The 22790-nt window shown below is 31.9% G+C and overlaps 1 protein-coding gene across 36 annotated transcripts in view; it reads left to right on the top strand.

The window, feature by feature from the left end:
* Positions 1–22790, top strand: part of RIMS2 (regulating synaptic membrane exocytosis 2) — a 597264-nt gene that overhangs the window by 421365 nt on the left and 153109 nt on the right. For 9 of the 36 annotated variants that reach the window (XM_059902162.1, XM_059902164.1, XM_059902163.1 and 6 more), the window contains 2 exons: positions 1962–1994; positions 19510–19610. The exons of 19 other annotated variants lie outside the window; for them this stretch is intronic. In XM_059902162.1, the coding sequence (XP_059758145.1) occupies positions 1962–1994; positions 19510–19610 (134 nt within the window). Of the gene's footprint in view, positions 1–1952; positions 1995–19509; positions 19611–22790 lie in introns of all 36 variants that reach the window. 8 more of the 36 variants (XM_059902158.1, XM_059902157.1, XM_059902160.1 and 5 more) reach the window with 4 other exon arrangements.

Raw genomic sequence — 22790 nt, 5'->3', positions numbered from 1 at the left:
AACTCTGTGTGCTTCAGTTATCTCTATAATAAATTAATAAATGGGTTGGAAAGAAATTTGAATGTTTTGAATCCATATAACATGAAAAATATTGCCTCAGTGCCATTATAAAATAGTCAAGATACAGGAAAATACTAGGTAGTGAAAGGATATTTATTTATGTTGTTTTTATGTTTTCCACAAAAAAATAAAATGTTTTCTTAGAGGTAGAATATACTTAAGCAGTTATTTCATCCAATTCATACCAACTTCAATTTAGCATGTGTGGAAACTTCGTTAGTAGTGTGGTAAATATGTATATAGGGAAGTTTTGCCTATAAAAAATAATGCAAAATATGATACAATTCAGCATAAACCTATGATATTAATATATCTCAGATTTTTCTATTTTATCTTCTTTGAGAAATGGGTGGACTGGGGATGCAAAAGAAAATATGGCATATAGCATGTTAATGTAGGAGTACATTTCAGGATGATAATACTTTTCTAGTGGTCGATCCTATTGGCAAAGTCTAGTTTGTAATATAATCGTGATGAGATTTACTGTCTAATTTTGAACAGGTCAAAGGTGTGCTCACGTAATAATCAAAATGACATTGTTAAGTTTCAAAATGTGTCATTTTTTTTTCAGTTCTCTATAATACATACTAGGATTTCTCTTTTCTCTTAGAAAAAAAGTTTTGGATATCTCAGCCCTTCTTTCCTAGTGGAAAATTTTCATTTTCTCACTATTCAGAGAAAGAGATAAACTTGTTATTGGAAAGATTTCTCTCAAGAGTTATCATTTCAATATATCACTATTCCAAATATGTTGATATAACATGTTTTTCTATAAATCGCTCAGAAACTATGATACAAGTATTGCAGAAATGAATGTGGTGTTTTGAATTAAGAACTTTGTAATACCTAATTTGAAGCTAAGAAGGTAATTAAAATAGGACATTTTGGTTTTGTGTTATATTGTTTATCTGTATCAGTCATACTAATACTAACTCATTAATATCTTTTGGAAAAAAGTTTTCTTAGAGTGCTCAGTTTAGCAGACATTTCCTGCTTAATCACTGTATAAAATGTCTTCTGAACTTCTCCACTACCAATGGGTAAAGAAGTGTTTCCAAAATATGTGCTGTATCTGTTATAGTAGATGTTGGACTTGGATGGGCAAATTTAAATGGGAACATCAATGATCTGTTATGTGGTGTCTGTAAGAATTTTCTGAATAAGTAAGCCTCTTAAGGGAATATGATGGAGGAAAATTTGTCTAAATTGAAGATTAACTTGAATCTTTAATATTTAAATAAAGCCATATATTTCAGCTACTCTTTTTTATTTGAGTTTTATTATATTTGTTACTCTCTAGAATATTTTTATAATAATATGTTTCTGTACTGAAGTAACTCAGTGAATTATTGGCCTATTGGTCATACTTATTTTCATGTATGTACTCATCAATTTAGGAAACTTAAATGGCACAGAAGTCTGCTCATGCTATTTTTGTTGCTCTTTTTAAGATGATTCGATTAAGTTCTTTCCTTTCAATGATAAGTAAAAATTCTAAAAGCATTTTCACAGATCTTAAATGGACTCAGTAATGTCTTAAACAATATGGTCATACAAGTAATGTTGTTTTTACTAATGGTATCTTTCTTCAGCATCACTGTTCAGGATTGGCTGTCCATAAATAATTGTAAACTTTTGAATCCTCTTTATTTCTACACTAACTTTATTTTTCTGATCCTGCTAACCCATAGTGACTTAACCAGTTCACCATCAGTTCTTCCATATTTTTTTTCTTTTAATATGGTATGTATATGATTATATCTTCCCTACAACTGTGCACAGGATCTTTTCTCAAAATGATTTGAGGCCCTTTCCTTCAGTGTCACTTTTTACCTTTTGAGTACATCCACTCACATCCATCTCCTTTGTCTATGTCTGTCCATTATACGATGTGATCACAGAAGAAGTGGACTCCACAAGGAGAAGACATGCAGGTCTGTCTCTTCTACTGCTTTTCTTTGTTATTTTTCATTTATCTAACTTGCCTTAGAAATTTTTTACTGTTTTTTACTTATTTTATAATTTTTCATTCTCTTCCTATATTAACAAAATGTTAAATCTGCAGGCATTTTTATTTTAGGTAGTTGTATATTCAACTTTTAACAGCAACTGCTCCAATTAGATGGATAAAAATAAAATGATTAATTTTATGTCATAGGTGTATATGCATTTTTTCCATAACTGAGTAACTAACTCCAGATTCACATATATGTATATTTATATATAGTCAGGTAGATTAAATCAACAAATTAATCATAACTTGTACTTAAATTTATTTTAGGCTTAAAACTTGTTTTCAGCTTTTTAATACATAATTCTAAAAGTATTTTATTTTTATCTTGAGTTCAGCAATGTGCTAGATTATGGAAAATACTAAAGACCTAATACATGCCCTAAACAAGCTATCAGTATCACAGAGGAGTTAAAATATGTGGGTAACATGCTGTGTTTATGTGCTAATGGGGATGACTCTAACAATATATTCTACAAAGGTATAAAGTCAAATAAAATTTGTTTCAAATAGATAGCCAGACAAAGCTTCATGAAAGAAGTAACACTTGGACTAAAACTTGAACATTCATTCAACACATTTATTAAGCACATGCTGTGTGGTACTGTTCTAGGTGCTGGAAATAACAGGACACACAAAATGGCCCCCATCCTCAGGGGCTTTTTCTAGTGTGAGTTTAACAAGTAAACTCAATGATATTATAGGTGCTATGAGAAATCTATATATACATAATTTATGTATATATAGACTACAATGGAATCACAAAGGATGATGTTATTATTTCCACCTGAGCAGTATGGATATTAGTTCAAGAAAGACTTCACAGAAGCAATGATCCTTGAGTTGAACGTTAAAAACCAGAAATATGTTGGCCTTGTGTGTAGAGAATATGACAGGCAGAGGAAACAATGTGGTAAAATGGCTTCAAACAAGTTTAGGCAAAAGAAGGCAGGGCAGGGTTTCTGAAGATTGTGTAAGTTATTGAGGCATGTAAAGCAAGAGAGAGACATGATCAGATATTTGTTTCTAGAAAGACTACTTTGGAAACTAGGTAAAAAATGGAGCAGAGCTATATAAGCAGAAAGATCATTTATAAGGATATTGCATAGATCAGTTAAGAGATCATAATGGGCTGAATCAATAGAGGCAGTTGATACATGAGAAGTTATTTAAAGATGTAGAATCTATAAGACAGTTATCGATTGGATATTACTGATGCAAGGAAAAGGAAGAATAAGATAATCTAGCGTGACTGAAATGTTTGGATATATGGCGGTATATTTTATCTTACAGGGAATATGGGTTGAACAAATATTTAAGTGCAAAATAAAGACTTCAGTTTGGGGATGGGTTAGTTTGAGGTTCCTTTGGAATATTTAAGTGTAAATATCTAATAGCAGTCATTGGATGTATGGGTCTGGAACTCTGGAGAGAAGTCTGGGCTAAATTATTGCAATCACAGTATTCTTTTTAGCATGAAAATGATTCCCTTTTTTGTTTTGTTTCTTTGATCATTCTGAATATTGTCCATTGGTATGTATTTCAAATTTTCACTTCAATTCTTATTATATTTGCTTGGCATCTATACCGTATTTTGAGTGCTGTGAGCTTTCATTTGACATTTTGTTCTACTTGCATTATGTTCTAAAAGGTAAAGAGAAGTAACATTCACTGTAGGGGAAGTTTAACATAAGTGTATATGTGTATACATATAAATGCACATATAAACTGTTACTGAAATTTCTCCAAATTTTCAATTATTGATTTACTACCAAACTTCTCGTTACATATTCTATTTATTTTATAGATATTGTCTGTTCTTCATTACATCCTATATTTAATGAACTTAATATTATTAACAAAAGTCTAAGACACAGGTACTCAAGATTTCTCAGTCATGGGGAGTTCCCTGGCGGTCCAGTGGTTAGGACTCCGCTCTTTCACTGACGAGGATGCGGGTTCCATCCCTGGTCAGAGACCTAAGATCCTGCAAGACACGCGGCATGGCCAAAAAAAAAAAAAAAAAAAAATGTGCAAGATTGCTCAGTCATGAAAACCATAACCCTAGTACACTGAAATCGTATCAGAAGATGAGAATCACTCAGTTTATAAGGAGGCACATAATGTCAACTCTATGTTCAATACTGTGTTAGGTAGCTTAGATGTTATGAGAGACACAGTAGATTGGAGAAATTTTCTATATAAGTTTAAGCTTAACATTTTATTAAGTAATATTGTGATATTTTAACCAAAAAGTCTCAGAGGAGATATGTGTATGTACATATATATGAAAACATCACATCATATATGAAAGCTACTATTGATAAAGTGTAATACTTAATTCTTTAAAGCCTATAAATACTCAAATATAAGAGAAGAGAGTTAAGAAAGTTCTTGGATCTTGAAATAATAGGAATACCCAAACATGGAATAAACGTGGTTTTGAGCATTTCTTCCTTGTGTGCGGTGGTGTGGAGGAAATTGGAAAGATTATTAGAAGTCAGGAGATCTAGTTTTAGCCCTAATCTTGCTAGTGAACTGTGATTCCAGACACGTAATTTAATGTCTTCGGGTTTCAGCTGTCTCATATTTAAAATGGGGTTTAGAATGCATTGTTTTTACGTTTTTTATGGAAATAAAATTGCATCTGCATTAAGAACTTAATCCTGATTGTAAGATGTTACTGCTAAATTCTCAAAATATTATTCATGCCCTGTTAATACTATGACATTCAATTTTACCTGGGCCAATTGTCCAGTTTAACTCTCTTTCATAAGAATATCTGTGTTGGGGGAAGTATTGTTCTGGTAAGAAACAGTCTGAGAAGCAGTATTGGAGCACAGACTATACAGCTAGACTGCCTGGTCAGTCTCACCACTTATTTGCTGTGTGATCCTGAGAAAGTTGCTCTCTCTGCCTCAGATTCCTCACCTGTAAAATGGAGATAATAATATTGGGTTGGCCAAACAGTTCCTTTGGTTTTTAAGTAAAAATAAAAGACACATTTTTCATTTTCACCAAGAACTTTATTGAACAACGTATTCACCGTTTTGTTCCACTACCTTTTGCCATTTTTCAGGCAACTTCATAATTCCATCTTCCCAAAACTTTTTATCTTTTTGAGCAAAGAACTGTTACAGGTGCCTTTTATAGTCTTCCAGGGAATTGACATTTTTTCCATTAAGAGAATTTTGTAAAGACCTAAATAAATGGAAATCTGAAGATGCAATGTCTGGTGAATACAGTGGATGAATCAGAACTTCCCAGCCAAGCTGTAACAGTTATTGCCTGGTCATCAAAGAAACATGAGGTCTTGCATTATACTGATGGAAGATTATGCATTTTCTGTTGGCTAATTCTGGACAGTGCACAAATCGTTTTTTGTGTTTCTGTTGTGTTTTTACCTTTCTTGAAATCATAAAGCATAATATGCGGAAAATGTTGCTCTTTTTCTTCCATCTTCAATATTAAAATGGCTACCCAAAATTTCACCAATTTTGATAAGTTTTTTAAAATGCACGCTGATATGACAGCTGTCACAATAAAATCTAACAAAATTGCTTCGAATGACGTTAAAGACAACTAAGCGCTACTAGAGCCATCTTATGGAAAAAACCAAACGAACTTTTTGGCCAACTGAATACTGCTACGTCAAAGTGCTTTTGTAATGATGAAATCAGTTAATATTTAATATGTAAAGCACCTAAAAGCAGTGTCTGGTACATAGTAAGCACTATACAAGTGAAGCTATTATTTTATTATTGTATAAAACATATTAAAAAACAATTTTTATTTTGAATCCGCTGTATTGAAACCAATGCATTTTGATGTGTAAGCATTCTTTCCATGATATGATAGAAAGATAAAATTAATTTATTTTGTTTTATGCATTACACATATCTTATACTAGTTTGTGGCTACCAGTTTAGGAGCTAGTTGTCGTACAAACTTGTGCATCAGGACTGCTACACCAGAAATGAACTTTATCATTTCTGAGGCAAGAGAGTTGGATAGAAACAGCAAGAACATTGAACCCATTTAGGTCTGAATTCTAAACCAAGTTTTGTCACCCACTAGGGATGAGACTTTGGACTGCTTGCTTATACTTCCTATTAAACAAAATGAACTGTGGTGAGATTGAGTTAATTATGTTTAATGAAAGCATAAAAGAGCTTTTCTCTGGAGGGAGAATGCCTTTCTAACAATAAAAGCAGTGAAGGAAATTTAAAAAGAGAGATCTGACTACAGTGTGGCAGGTATAAACTTCAAAATATCAAAATCAGCATAAACAAGTTAAAAAGCAAACAACTAATTGTGAAACATATTTGCAGCAACTCAGAGTATTAAAAGCCTTAACACTTGAATCACTTTGTTGAACAAATTATATATTCTATAAAACTCTAAGAGAAAAATGGGCAAAAGACATATACAGACATTTCACTAAACAAGAAATTCAGTGGTCAGTAAATATATAAAAAATACTTTATTTTTTTCATAACCATATAGGTGATTTTTTTTTTTTAAAGATACTATGTTTTACCTACTTAAAAAAACAGCATTTTAATGCTGGGGAGAGTATGGTAAAATAGTGGTAGCATAATTTAATATTTCTAAAAAGCAATTTTTTTAATATACACCAAGGGCCTTAAAAATATTCGCAGATTCTGACGTGGTGGAAATAGAGATTCAGATAAAAAGGTATGTACAAGTTTCACTAAAGCATTATTTGTAGCAATAAAAAGGATGCTACTGTGAATGTTAAGTAATGGAGGAATGGGTAAATAAATTATGATACATATCCAACCATCTAACTGAATAATTTTATTGACATAGAAATGAGAAACAATTATTTCTATATTTTTTGTAATTTGAAAAAAATCGAAAGTAGTAATACTTGTAAAGAACTTGTCATGTAGTTTTGTCCATACTAGATAATCAAAAAATGGTAGTTCTTTTTAATTATTACTACTAAAACAAATTAACCAAAGGTTATTTTTTCAGAAAGATATACTTATTTAGTTCTAAACTTATGATTTATGTTTGTTGTTAGCAAAATCATGGGTTTTGCAATAGTGTTTTGAATCTAAATTTAATACAACAATAATCTGCGTAAACAATGAATGAGTAAGGAGTTCAGATAATATACCCACTTCTAGGATTGTTTAAAAATGGAGAGAAAAATATTTTAATAGTAGAGCTGGACATTGGACTGTGCTTATTGACCAGTTTGGTTGTCCATCTGTAGCACGAGAAACAAGACAAACTACTTAATTCTAGATATTTTTAAAAAACAAATATGCTTTACTTAAAGGACAGTCAAACAAGTAATGTTTTATCCTCTGTTGTCCTATTGAGGAAGCATGAATGTTGATGTAGCAGTAAAGTATGAGATTTGAAGGCCTCTGTGATCTTAGGCATCATAATCTCTCCAAGTTCCAGTTTCCTCTTTAGTAAAAGAGAGTTGATAATTTGTGTGTGTGTGTGTGTGTGTGTGTGTGTGTGTGTGCATATACTTTCAATCCTCAGAAGAATAAAAACAAATGAGCAGCCAAAATGAAAAAATTTCTATTTCAAGAGTAAGCAAATAAATGCCAAAAAAAGAAAAATAAACAAAAAAACTGTGAGCTACCACTTTTCTCATACAGGATTGAAAGATTGTTTTAAAGATTAGATAAATTTTTCATAAAGTGTGTGGCAGGTAGCCAAAATTATTTTAAATACATATGTCATGAATTGTTCAAACTATTCAAATTCCTTCTCAATGTTTTTTGAACACCAATATATATATTTTCTACTCAGAATTATAGTTAATTCTAGGTTTGCTGTGTAAATAATGATAATTAGTCTTTATTAAGAGCGGAAGAAAAATCCAAAGCAGAGGTTATTAAGATACCTTTATAAAATACACAATCTTCAAGTTTGACTATGCCAGACGCATAATTCTATAGGTATCATAATGGCATATTAAACTATCATATATCACAATTGGCTGAATTAAAAGAGAGGTATTTCTGAAATTCTTATTCCAGTGATATAAAGGTATTTCACAACCTGAAAATTCATTGTTCAACAAATATCTACTGAATATTTATTATATGTCAGATGTTATTCTAGGTGCTGGGGATATAACAATGACAACAGCAGACAAGGTCTCTCCCATTGTGAAAATTATATTTTTGGGAGGGTTAATGGTCACTAAATTCCATAATTTTAGATAGTTATAAGTGCTATTAAAAGCACTTATGTAACCTAGTGCAACTGGAATGAGGAAGAGGTTATTTTAAATGGAGTAATCCAGGAAGTCTGGACTGAAGAAGTAATATCTGCACTAAACCAGAAGAATAAGAAGAACCCAACTATGTAAAGGAGCCAGGAGATACATATGTAATTAAGATCAATAAACAAAAGGTAAAATAAGGTACAATGCTTGGTGTCAGTCGATTTATCTCTTGTAAAAATAAAATACAGTGTGTGTGTGAAAAAAAAAAAAAGGTAAAATAAGGGCATTTAAATTTCAGAAGAGAAGAATTATTTTTGCTGTAAAATATTTTTCTGAAAAGGCATTTAAATGTCAGTGGCAGATGAGTTTTAAATATTTCAGGTTTCCAGACAGATGAATGAAGAAAGTATAGCTCTGGATGGTAGTTATGGTTAAAATATATTTTTTTGAAATTATTTCAGTTGAAAGGAAAGTGTACATATTGTTAAGCCAAGTTAGTAAGCAAGTTATTTAATAAGTATTAACATATACACAATACTTGCTGAATATTCATAAATCATGGTAAAAGCACATCATGATTGTTTTCAGATCACTTTCTTCCTCTTTGCTTGTTTAAAGGTCTATATTTTTATATCTATAAAAATATTGTAATATAAATGGGTTGGCATGAGCAATAAATAGGTTTAATATAAAAAAGGGTAAGTTGGCACGAATATATTGGAGATAATTGCCAAGGGAATGTAAATTAGGTTATAATTTAACTGAAGAGAAAGATGTGACTTGACAGATGGTAGTTTCTTTTATCAGCCTGCTTGAAGGCTTGAGGAGATGGGGTGTGGGATGTGAGGGTAGGGATGAGGAAGGGAACTAATAATGGGAAAGGCAAAGTTTAATGGAAAATGAAAGACAATAAATAGAAGTATTGCATTAATTATTTACATGATGCAGCTGATGGGAAGAACCTAGTCATAGATTATAAGGTCATGCAGAGTGTGAAGGAAGTTGATAGACCAATTCAAATTAAGGGATGAGAATCAGAAGGAATCTCTAAAAGGAAGATTACAGATTAAAAATGACTATATCACAGGTTAAGACTGGGCTCATAGGGAAATAAGTTGAAGAAGCATTACCAAAAAAGAAAATTAGCCAAAGAGGAGATGCAGCTAGAAACGAAAAAGGGAAGTTGTAAAAGGTAAAACATTGGGAAGAAAAAAGAATTAAACAAGAGTTGAGAGTGGTGTGTTGAGAGAGAGAGAGAGTCATTTCCTGACTAAATATTTCAGATTATAAGTTTTGGAGAACAGACCAATGTCAGCCACCTTATAAATTTTCTAATGAGTAAAATTGAAAAAATAATAAGTCCTACCACGAACAGCTGTGCTGATTGAGTAACATAATTATAAGGCATGCAAAGCTCTTAGCACAATTCCTGGCATGTATAGAGTATTACTATCATTGTTAAGAACTTAATTGTGCCAGAACATTAGTATCAAGTTCTAGAATGCAAGATTTTAACTGTGTATTTTTAAAAGCATTGTTACATTTCATTTGCTATGCCTTGATCAAATAAAATTTTAGTCTAAAAACATTATTGAAGAAAAATTAAAAGCTAGATCAAAATCTGATCGGTGGTTATCTGAGCTGGCAGAGAGAGGACTGACAGCAAAGCTACACCAGGGAACGTTTTAGGGTGACAGAAATACTCTGTAGCTTGCTTGCAGCGAGGCTGCGTGACTATATATATTTATCAAATGTCATAGACCTTTGTACCTAAGTAGTGTGAATATTAATTTTTGTAAATTATGCCTTAATAAATCTGACTTTAAAAATTATTGAAAATATACAAAGTTAAAATGAATTTTAATATATTACTCAAACAGTACTAAATATATGCTAATAGAAAAACTTACTTAATCTAACACAACTCAAGCAATTAAGAGCCAAGTCCCACCCCAAAACAGAGCATGGTAATGGATAGGGTTGACCTACAGCTTCAGAGAGAATAGATGACTACAGTGGATGAGCTGGGAAACCAAGAAAGTACTAAAGCTTTGAGTCTAAAGCAGTGGTCAGTTAACCAAGAAAGATCAAGAACAAGCAAGGCAATTAATAAAGAAATAGATTTTGGATACTTTAGACATTTACTGATAACTAAAGGAAGAGCAGACATGAGAAGTAACTTTAACTTGTTTGGGACAAGCTGAGTTTTAGGTGCTAATGGGGGATTTTAGGTGCATTTTAGGAGATAACCAGAAATGTGAATCTTAGGGTTACAGGAAAGGTGAAGGTAGGAACCCTCATCATTGAAGTGACAGTTGAAGCTGTGGATTTAGACAGAATCACTCAGGGATAGAATAAAACATTAGGAAATGCATGTATTTGTAAGATGGACTGAGAAAGATGAGCCAACACAATGTCTGGTAAAGAGTGAACTAAGGAGTGGCATTAAAGTGCAGGGCCAAACTGTTGAAGGAGAGAATGTCAAGGATAGTGTCGTAATTATATCAAATGCTGCAGTGAGGGCCAGTAGAATGGTTCTGAGGAATGATCACTGGGTTTGGCAAATATGACATTTGGGGGAACCTTTGAGACATAAGTTTCATAATATCAGACTTAACTACAGTACTCAATGATAAAGTTTTTCTTTGAGTAAAGTCACCATGAAATAAGAAGGAACCAGCAGTAACCAGATAACATATTGCACTTGACTCAGTATTGGAGATATAGTAAGAGGCTCTCTACAGTTGGGTATTCTAACTTTATAGCGCAAATATATAAGGCTCACTTATACAGGCACAAATGCTCACATCATGTAAAAATCCATTGTTTTTATACTAGATACGGTGGGCCCCACTTACCAAACTTGGAATGGTGATGAATAATTGATGACTTGGAAGTTAATTCCACATACTATAGATTTTACTCTTGGGAGACCCAGTGTAAGAACTAGCTCAGACAAGGGGATTGGGAGGGTTTGGGCCTGGAGTAGTTGCAGAACTAGGACTCAGTGATCAAAACCAATTTGAACTTTGCATTTCCTCAATCACAGATTTCAGAAATGCTGGCAACATTTTGGATGATTTTAAGCCACTGTAGTATAAATTATTTTAATCCATAACTGAGTTTCCCACCCTTTGTAAATACTCTTTTTAATTCTAGTTTATAAATTGAAAAATTCAGATACGGATCAGTTAAATAACTTACTCCAGTCATTTAAAGCTGGAATTTAAACTGAAGGAATCAGATTTGGTGCCAGAATCCATGCCCTTAACCTCAGGAAATGGGCACTTTATCTGTGACAAGGTGGAGAATGCAAGAGGGGACATTTTACGGCGAACAACATGAAAGAACAATACTAGAGGTCTAGGAAGAGGAGAGCAGGAAGAGAGGAATTCAGAAAGGGAACACTAATGTCAGTGGAGACCAACTCAATCCAATTTGCAGTTTTATTTAAGGATCCTCAGTGCAACTGATATTACCATGTGGGTATTTGGAAAGTTGAATGAAATTCATTTCAGTCTCTTAACTTAGGTTAGTCTCTCCTGATGCCTCTTCATCTAATCCTCATCCTTCTTTCTCTGAGTGATCTCATCTAAATTTTATTCCTTTCTTCTCAGTATTGAACAGGAATGTTTTGTACAATGTCCCTATTCATGAAATATTTAGCATGCATTTCTTTGAATTCTGAGGGAGTGTTATACTATGTGACATTAGTTGCTCTGTATAGTCATTCTTATACCATTGGCCAATAGTAATCAATATTAGCATCCTTGGAGAAAGAAATACAGCTTGATGTCCAAGCACAAGTACTACTTGAAAGCCATATATCTAAATACTTCATTCAAGGGCATATATAGATTTATTATTAATTGCCACACTAATATACATAAGAAAAATTATATGGGTCTCTTTTCCAGCATAGGTCTTATCCCAGTTTTTATATGATGGATATTTTTATTTTTTCATGATTTTTACATTAACTGTCAATATTTCTAAGTATATTTAAATTTCTGTTTGTTTCTAAACAAACAAATGTAAAGATGCATTTAAATTTCTTTATTATGCTCCTTTCATATCTTCTGTGCAATCTTTTGATGTGTGTAAAGAGTGGATGTAGTTGAAATATATCTTAAGGATATGTTAATTAGGCCCCAGATGTGGGACACAGTGGTCTGTGATAATTGTGTCATACCAAAACACAATAGGAGACAAGTCATACGCATGGTAATAATATGTGCTACTCTGTGGATTATCTCTTCCTTAATGTAGATTTTAGCTATCAGGGAAAAGTCAGAACATTCCAAAGTGCTGAACACATATGAGAAATAGTTTATTAACCTGATGAATCTGACTCATGTTTTTATCTTTTATCAATGGTTATTGCATTTTTTCTTAAAAGCAATTTTAATGATAATCATTGCATTCCTTCTCTGAGGGGCTTTCATTTTAAAATTTAGTTTATCCTCTGAACTAAAGGTTATTTTAAAGATATAGGAATTGTGACTAACAAGTTTAAAATAATTAAGTTATTAGAAGGTTGCTAAACATTTTCTCCTAAAGATGTCACTGTACACCCTGCGACAAATGTATCAATATGTAGGTGAAACAGTTACACTTTAGCTAGTCTAAAAGATGCTTCTAGATTAGATCACCTTTATGATTTTTTTCTTGGGCAAAGTTCCTGGTTTAATGAGCTTTTCAATTTTCTCTTTCTCTTTCCCTCCCTTCCTGTTTCTTTGCCTTTCTCCTTCCCTCCCTTCTTCCTTCATCCCATTCCTCTCCCTGCCTCTGTACACACACACACACACACACACACACATGCACACACACACACACACATGCATACACACATTCTATAAAGGAAATTTTAATGAATGCAATACCAGGGCAAATAGAGCAAGAATTTCTAGTACACTTTACATTATCTATATTGATGAAGTAGGTATTACAATATAAAAGAACAAACAAGCATCATTTGCCTTCAGAATTAACTAACCAGAGAGTTGTAGAGCAGAAGGAATCATAATGAGTATCTGGTCCAAAATTATTCATTTTACAGATGATGAACTTTATGCTCAGAAGGGTGAAATGAAGTGCTTGCAGTTATAGGGCTCATGAAATTAAGACTCGAACCAAAGTCTTGACTCTCACCTTCTAAACCAGTGCTGTTTTTTAGATTTTCTTCAATCCTATGTATCATAAATATACTCATTACCCTAAATCTGGGCAATTCCAAAGCCCTATCAACTCTGTGATGATTACCTCCTCTGCACTCTCCATGGACAAAACCCTGATCTTCCACCGTGATCCCAAGTACATCCTGATTTTACATGTTGAAACCTAAAATGGTGCTAAAATCCAAGTCCTCTGAATAATAAAATCTCAGTAAGTCTGTTCACTGAATGCAGGTATCTAGACATACTCTGTTTCCTGAGATCACTAGATCACTCCTTATAACTTATGTCCTAAAGTAGTTTGCATATTAGTTTCTTTTGACTATAGTGAAAGGAGTCTGAAATTTATCTATAACATCTCCTTTGAAGTATTATTTAATGAATATGGCAGAGAGTTAATAGAGAAACAGAATACAGATGCACAGGTAACCTAAGTATCTAAAACAAAGGTTTAGAACATAATTCAAAAGACTATAGCCCATAACTATGAACCTCACAGTAGGACAACAGTTTATAAGTTTCTAGAACTCTTATGTTTCATTTAATTCCACATTTTACTTAAGCAACTATGAAGTTCAGTTTTCCTGTATTCCTAGGAGCAAATAAGTCAACACATTATAAGAAAAATAAATTATATTTTTTCATTCCAAATGTGTTATTTCCTAGTGACAACAGTAGAAAAATCCTCAAAATTGATTGATTTGGAAATAATTATTCCTCAAAATTGTGTATCTTAGTTGCACAGTTAAGACTAAGTTTATTTACACTTTAAAAGAAAATGCTTCTATTTGCCCTAGTAGTAATACAAAATAATCTGGTGCATAATTTTTAATTTTTTCACGATATTTATTTCCATACTTTTTCTCAATTTAATGTGTTCCAATATTTGTTATTCCCTTCATTACATCTCTTTTAACAAATAATTTAGCTAACAAAAGTGTACTTTTTATGTGGTTCTAGTATATGATAAAGTTTTTGTCTAAAATTATGAGAAAATTCATTACAGGCAAGTGATTGTGAAGAAATCATTTTAAAGTAACTTCTTTAATATTTGTTGCATAGTTTCTTAAGTCCTACACTTGAAAAAACTAATACAGAAAATTTAAAAACATGTCAGATCATTTTTTGTATTAACATTCATAAAAATTGGAAAGATCTGTGCTTTATTGCATTTGGAAGTATTTCTTATTTTGTACCACTTTTAATCAGTACACCCACAGCTTTTATTTAACAAATATATGTCCCTAAGATAAATTAAATAATGAATGATTGCATATTTGCATCTTAAAAATTATTTAACATTTATTTCCAAAGCATTCTATCAAATCATGACAAAAATATAAGGTTTTCAAACTGGATAAGTTGTCCTTGTTCACATAAACATCATATTTTGTGTGTTTCTAAAATATTTTTTCTGTATAATGTATAATCATTGTGGATACTTTATAAACTATATATTAACCCAAATAAAAACCAAAAGCACTTATACTAACTTCTAATAACCAGTGATAACTGATAACTACTCTGGTGTGTAAATCTTAAATCTTTTTCACTCCATGTCTTTGTCTTTTCTGTCAATTTTGTGCATATATGTTTTTATGAATATATATGGTTTTTTAAACTACAAACTATAGTACCATATCCACCATTTAGTGTTTTATAATTACTAATTGCAGCATCTTTATTTTATATAATTTATATATGTGAATGCACATGCACACTGTTCTCATCGTTTTTTGTGAGTGTATAATATTCTGTAGATACACCATAAATACAGTTAACTAATCCCCTATTTTGGACATTTGGAGTTTCTTTTCCCTGGCCTTTGCAATTATCAAACAATGGTGTAATGAATATGTATGTACATCTTCGCACATTGATTTATTTATTTAGGAAAGATCCTGGGAAGTGAAATTTCAGGGTCAAAAATATGACCATTGTAAAGCCTTTTAATACACAGTACCAAATATGTTTTATTTTCAAGTAATTTGCTTTTAATATTTGTACATCAGGTACTTTGGAAAGCGTTCATATAAATGACCGTTAATTTTTTTGTCAACAGCTAGTTTATTACTGTCACTCTGAAAAGTGTTTTTGCAGTTATTAGACTCTTGAAAGAGCAGGTAAAATAAAACCAAAGACAGTATTTTCTTTTTGAATTGCACTGCCTTTGAAAATAAAATTATAACAAAGTATTACATATTCTTATCTCGATGCATTTTAACAATTTCTATTCTTATTCCTTTGACTTTTGAAAGATATCAGTAAATTGTTTTATACTCTACCCTACTGAATCTAGAAAATAAACACACAAATAGCCATGCTTTTTCTTGTGTAATTGTTACTTCAAAGTGAGAAAACAACTGCATACACTGATTATACCTTTTTTTATTATACTTAATTTGGTACATGCCTAACTGGTGACTGTAGCATTTAAAGAGTACATGAATTTGGCCTTTTAAACTTTGTCCATTTGGAATATGTTATTTCTGTCACTGTCATCATTATTGTCCATAATCATCTTTTGTTTTGTTGTGCCTCTTCCAGATTGTTTGTATTTTTTTAGAAGAAAAGTTTATAAACTAGGATTCAATAGGATAGTTATCAAAAATAATTTTTTTCCTTTCTTTGATGATTTGGCAAAATATAGTTAATTTTATAAATAGATTTCTAATAGGTAAGTAATATACTTCTTTAGCTTCAATCAGAAAAAAGCCTCAGATAATATTTTGATTTATGTTCAGACTACATTTATGATATCTCTGTATGTATTTTGTGCAAATACATTTTATTTACATTGTCATCAATTATTTAGATAGTTTCAACAAGGAATAGTTTTTGTTGGAAATCATTCACTATTAATAAAAATTTGATTAAGACATTGCACAAATGTCTTTAATTCTTAAATTTAACTGGAAAACAAATTTAACATGTACCTTTAAAAGGATAAAATTTAGAAGAAATCCAGTTATAAAATGTAAATTTTTAATGATCACTCCAGAAATTCTTGATGTATTATTTTGTTAAAAATATGAACAATGTAATTTGTTTTCTAATCTTCGATTATTTAAAGGCACATCTTAAGTTTTGTGAAGACATATAATAATCAAAGAAAAAAGGAATTACAGATGTGATTATTTTCATCAGAAACCCTCATGAAACAGATAGCCACTTAGTGAAATGAAACTTTTTAATCTCAATTAAAGGAAGACTTTTTTAAACCTGAAGCCAAATATTTATATATCGATAGAAGAAAAGGATAGGGTGGGGAAAAGAGAAAAATCATTAAATTTGCCACAAAAATTTAGGATACTAACCAAGGCAGTTTCTGGATTTAGATAAGATTAATAGTCTTAAACTTCCCTGATGTTGTAATCATAGGTTCTCTAATTTGTTTTCTGAATTTTGGTGTTCTTTCTTTGAGCTTTGCTGTTGGACTTGAGATTTTTCCCTCTTAAGATCCCCAGATTTGAGCATCTTGCTTAAGATCACAAGATGGGTCACTGAGTCAGCAGTCCTACAATATTCTGGTCACTGTTTAGCTTCATTATGAATTGCATTATTGCCAGACCTATGTCCCTATTTCAAAGAAGTGTGGTGTGTGAAGCTGCTTTGGGACCCCAAGAGTGTGTGTGTGTGTGTGTTTGGAAAAGCAAACTTAAAACTATTGTTTGAAGTGCACTACAGAAATCACTGAAGGTGTACTGATGATCTTCGTAGTGTAAATGTAGAAACCTAAGCAACCACTGTCTTACTGTTGGTTAATATGTCCATTTTCAATTGCATCTCTGATTACAAAATCTACCTATAACTTAACTTTTTTTTTTTGTTAATTGATTGCCGTACCAACACAATAAATATGACTTTTTAACTTTTTGGACACATTAAGTAGTCTTTTTTAAGTTCAAAATAACCACAATTACAATGCTTGGTGTCAGTCTATTTATCTCTTGTAAAAATAAAATACAGTGTGTGTGTGTGAAAAACAAAACAAAACAAAAAAAACCCACAATTAGTTTATTGGTTTAAAAACAAGTAAACCTCTTAAATGGCTTATGTTATTAAGATATTAATGAAATAAGAAATCATATTTTCTTAGTTTACTTGATTAATAATTTACCTTATACCAAAAAGAATTTGAGACAATTTGAATATTACACATTATTATCTAATAATCAGGAAGAATTTAATGTAGTGTCATAGGAGGTCGATGTCCAGGAAATAGTCTCAATATTAGAAAATGTATATATGTATGTATGTATGTACGTGTATATGTCTATATGTATATGTATATATATATTTATATGTGTATATGTAAAATGTGTTTAAACTTTGTCTATTGGTGCTATTTATATTTAAAATACTGTTTTGCTACTATAATATCAAAATTAAACTTTTTAAAAGAAACTTCCCAAACACTTAATTTAGCTAATATTTTTTTCAGCACACATAATTTTTTGAAGCTGGGAAGGCTTTTTTGTTCCCTTGCCCTTGGAGAAAATAAATATATTTATCTGAGAATATCTCTTGCGGTACAAACAATTCCAATATTGTATTTTAATAGAGTAATAGACATTTATACTTGACCATATTTCACACTTATATCATGGAAACACTCACTTGATTTTGTGTATCATTCAATTGGTATTAACATTATATTTCTATTCCCCATTTTATAATTTGGCACAGAATCAATTAATCAAATCATTATTAAAATTTCACTCAAACTGTTTAGTTGATTTAAATTTGCTCTTTTACTTAGATATCATATAATCTAAACTCTTTATACATTCTTTTAGTCAAGATTTTCTTAATCCTTTTTGAAACTTTTTCTTCCCTTTGTATCTTATTTTAATTATCAATTTTTACTTAAATTTGTTTTTCTAGCAATTATCAAATATACAGTGAGGTTTTTCTCAAGATGAGTGTTAAAATACCTATTTTTGAATGGGCACACTTTTGTCTATATGTCTTTACTGCAGTTTTAAAGTTCTGATCTTAAGCCAGGGGTATGTGTGTGTATGTTTACGTTCTTACCTAGACCCAGTGTTTGTGGATTTTCATGACAACATTTTATTGTAGAAACCCACTGAACCTACTAAGCTATGATTGTTTTTCCCAGTTTGTAGGTTTGTAGCATACAACTGAGATTTTGTTTTTCCATTATGCCTATTAATGAGAAATGGAATTTCTCTATAAAATCTCTTTAATAAAAATCATAAATATAATTTTAAAGCACTTTTTCATGTTTGCTAAGGTTTGCTTACTGAATTTAGTTCTTATTCTAACCAAAGTTCTTAAAGGCCCTCTTGATATCTATAGTTGATGTGTTTTGAGGAAGCACCTGTTATAGACAGCATTAATCTCATCTTGTAATAGGCTTACTATCTCAGTTTCTCACCTTCTTACATTCTTTTTTTCCCCTAAAATGATTTCAGTAATACTTTGTGCCTTTACAGGCATGGTATGTTTTCAGGAGTATTATTCCAAGTGCCTCTTTCTTGATCCTAGTTCTAGAAAATTCAAGTTCAAAAATCTTGATAACTGCATCCACACGTATGTTGGAGCAACCTGCTTTAATACATGGGACGATTTTATGATAATTCTAAATGCAATTGTAAAATTGTATTTGAAACCAATGAGACTTACAACCTCTTTCCAGTAAATAATTCGAACCTTGATGAATTCATTACAAGCCAAAATTCTTATAATATTACTATTGTCATATTTATGTGCTGTCAAATATATTCTCCTGGACATATATGTACCAGAAGGTGTTTTCTATCTAATGAAGATTTGTTGTCTTCTATTTACATTTGTTTACATTTTATTCAGATTTAAATTATTTTACATATTTAATAATCATGCTTTTATTCACCAAATTGCATACTTAAATAAATCTAAAAAATGACATTTAATTTGTACATACTACCTTGAATGAAAGTAATATATCAGCCTAGCATTTCTTCTTTTATACATCCTGTAAGTTGGGCTCAGAAATGAGAACTGAACATTAATTTTATGGGTTTTTTTCTACTCGATAGGTGCTATGGATATAGAGGAGAGAAATCGCCAAATGAAAATTAACAAATACAAACAGGTAGCCGGATCAGATCCCAGACTGGAACAAGATTACCAATCAAAGGCAAGACATTTTTCTTTTTAAAAGTTGTAAAATAATCAGTTAATCATATGAAACTGTTAGATTCTCAAACTGCTGAATGCAGATTAGTCAGACACAAACATATAATGCAATGGCCCCATGATATTATTAAATGCTAAAATTTATGATGTGTTTGTATACCAACTTTTAGGTATAGACTTGCCTTAATATTTAGAAAAATCATTATATAATATAGGAGATTAAGGAAATGAAACTCATAAATGATCTGAAGAACAAAGCTTTTAGAATTTTTCATTTTATAAAATCTATAAAGGCCCTAACACCCTCAAAAATGTTTAGGAAGAACTTCTATTATCATCTTATGGTTTTCCTACATATAGAATTTTTTTATTTTATAGCATTTTAATTCAATCTGATTTATTAATAAGTTATTGGAACAAAATACATACTCATGAGGTGTTGTAAAGAATTCAAAATGTTTTTTAATGAGAATCTTTTTGAACCACTTTTTGGTAATAAATTGAGGTGTGAAGCCTACCAATGTAGGAAAAAAAAGTATTATTTCATTGTTCTTGCCCTTCACTGCCTTTATATTTTCAAAACATTTTTAGGCTCATCGTATTATTCATTCAAAGACTTTGCTCTGATGTACCTATTTAAGATTTAACAAAAGAATGAAAATAGCAAAACTTATTCCTAACATTTCGTTATTATGTGGTCTAATCATTGCAGTCACGTAATATTTGTTGTCTGTTATCTGTGTATTAGAGAAAAGCAATTTGGATTTTTATACAGTTAGGTCTATTTTATCCTTACCTTCAGTTTCTCTCAATTATAGCCCATTCTTCAGTAGAGATAAGACTTATGAAGTAAAGCACAACTGGCTATGCTGGGTGTGCGTATGTGGTAGGTAGCATAGGTTTCAGTTTCTCCATTATACAACCTAGAGGAGGCAGATATTCTCAGCATCACCTTCCAAGCCACCAATCTCTTCCCCAGAGTACATGAATATTGACTGATGTGGTGAATACAGGATTGTTCTGCTGTCCTGGAAATGGCACAGGCCTAATGCCAAGAGAAAGGTAAATTTAAGAAAAACAAAAAATAGCCTTGCCTTTACTTAGCAGGTTTTAACTTATAGAAATTTTATTCTAAAATGAAAATATGAATAGCTTCAAATAGGTTCAGTGAATTTCATAGAAAACAGATTTGCAGTGATAGAATATTTCAGATACATCTCTAACCTTTTGAGCTTGGTATCAGAAATGATATCTGTGCCTTTCCAGGTACTTTTTTTTTTTTTAGAAAGCTGCGTTTTATAGCTACTTTATTTATTTATTTATTTATTTTTGGCTGTGTTGGGTCTTCGGTTCGTGCGAGGGCTTTCTCCAGTCGCGGCAAGCGGGGACCACTCTTCATCGCGGTGCGGGGACCGCTCTTCATCGCGGCGCGCGGGCCCCTCACCATCGCGGCCCCTCCCGTTGCGGGGCACAGGCTCCAGACGCGCTGGCTCAGTAGTTGTGGCCCACGGGCCCAGCCACTCCGTGGCATGTGGGATCCTCCCAGACCAGGGCTCGAACCCGTGTCCCCTGCATTAGCAGGCAGATTCTCAACCACTGCGCCACCAGGGAAGCCCCTCCAGGTACTTTTTAAAATATTTCTGCCTAGGGCTAAATAGGAAGAAAGACCTGATCTTTTGTGGCATCTGCTATGCTCTAATCTCTCATTTATTCATATTATATAATCCAAAGACCAAGGCATGAAGTCCTGATAAAATAGGATATTAAAGCTTCCATAAACATAAGATAACACATATTTGTTTTGTTTGTTTATATCCCACTATACTTCAGGAAGGAATGTAGATGATTCTTAAAAATACATAAAATACTCTCAATAATATCGTCAATGAAGAAATGAGTATCAAGGGAAAATGAGGTCAAGAAAAAACAAGGTAACGCCAGAAGTAAAGCTTGTGAACAAAATGCATAGTGTGAGATCCTATACACCTGCTACATGTGGGGCTTATATTTTGACTGTGAGCTTCCTCACAAGCAGTAAAGGCAGAAAAGGAAACTGGGTCACTCATATGATTTACATTGTTCATACAATAAAAATAAGTTCCTTAGAAGCAATGCCAATGATTCTTGTTATGGATACCTGACAGAAATTCATTACAAGGGGATGGACCAAAGGAATACTAAAGAATGCCTGAGGCTTCAAAGTTTTATAACTTTGGTACCAATTATTTTAGGTTAGAAAAAATTTAAGTCTTGGCAAAGGACTTATTATGCTAAGCAATATAATTTCCTAGGTATTCTCTAAGGCAGTGGTTTTCAAAGTGTAGACCCAGACCAATAACCTCAACATCACCCAAGGACTTTTGGAAATGCAATTCTCTGACCCCCTCCAGACCTACTTAATCAAAACTCTAGGGGTGATGTTCCTGGTTTTAAAAAGCCTCCCAGGTGATTGTGATGTGGACTACAGTTTGAGAACCACTGCTCTAAGGTGGGCTGCATGTAAAATTTACTTCCAGGTAACTGAATGAGTTGACTTCCTCTTTTTAGGGTTTTAGCCAGAAGCCAGTGATGGATGATGTCATTTAAAAATGGAGACTTTCTTCTGAGAATAAGTGATCTGACTCCTTTACAAGGCCTCTCCTAGTATCTAACAAATCCTATCTGTTGAATGTCAAGTACATAGAATTCTGTTTACTATTGCTGGAGTTGTGCACTCAGCCTAACCAAAAATGCAATCAAGTCATTAAGGTACAACTTTTGAAAAGGATCCAAAGCACGACTCTATTTTGTTCCACTACAAATTTCCTGATGTGGAACTATCTTTGCTGGGTCATCTATCTGCCTATCATCCCTACCTTGATCTAACTCTCTCATGGATCAAAGAGAAAATTACAGAGGATTATTTTTCAGTCAAGTACATATATAGATTTAGTTATTATTCATTTCCATACTAACAATTATTTAGATTAAAATTTTCAACTGCATCCCCTCTCTTTTTAACTAGGGATATTCACCTTATATTTCCATTCTTTTCTTCCTAGTTTTAGAACAAGTGCCAATTAAATACTTGCTATTGAGCTATGCACTTTAATATATTAACTTTAATTCGTGAAAAAATCATTTAATTGGTAAGGGAACTAAGTCATAGAAAGGTTAAGTAATCTACCCAAGTTCACATTAA

This window comes from Balaenoptera ricei, chromosome 17, assembly GCF_028023285.1.
Source record: "Balaenoptera ricei isolate mBalRic1 chromosome 17, mBalRic1.hap2, whole genome shotgun sequence".
Lineage (NCBI taxonomy): Eukaryota > Metazoa > Chordata > Mammalia > Artiodactyla > Balaenopteridae > Balaenoptera > Balaenoptera ricei.
This window is presented reverse-complemented; position numbering and strand designations above follow the sequence as displayed.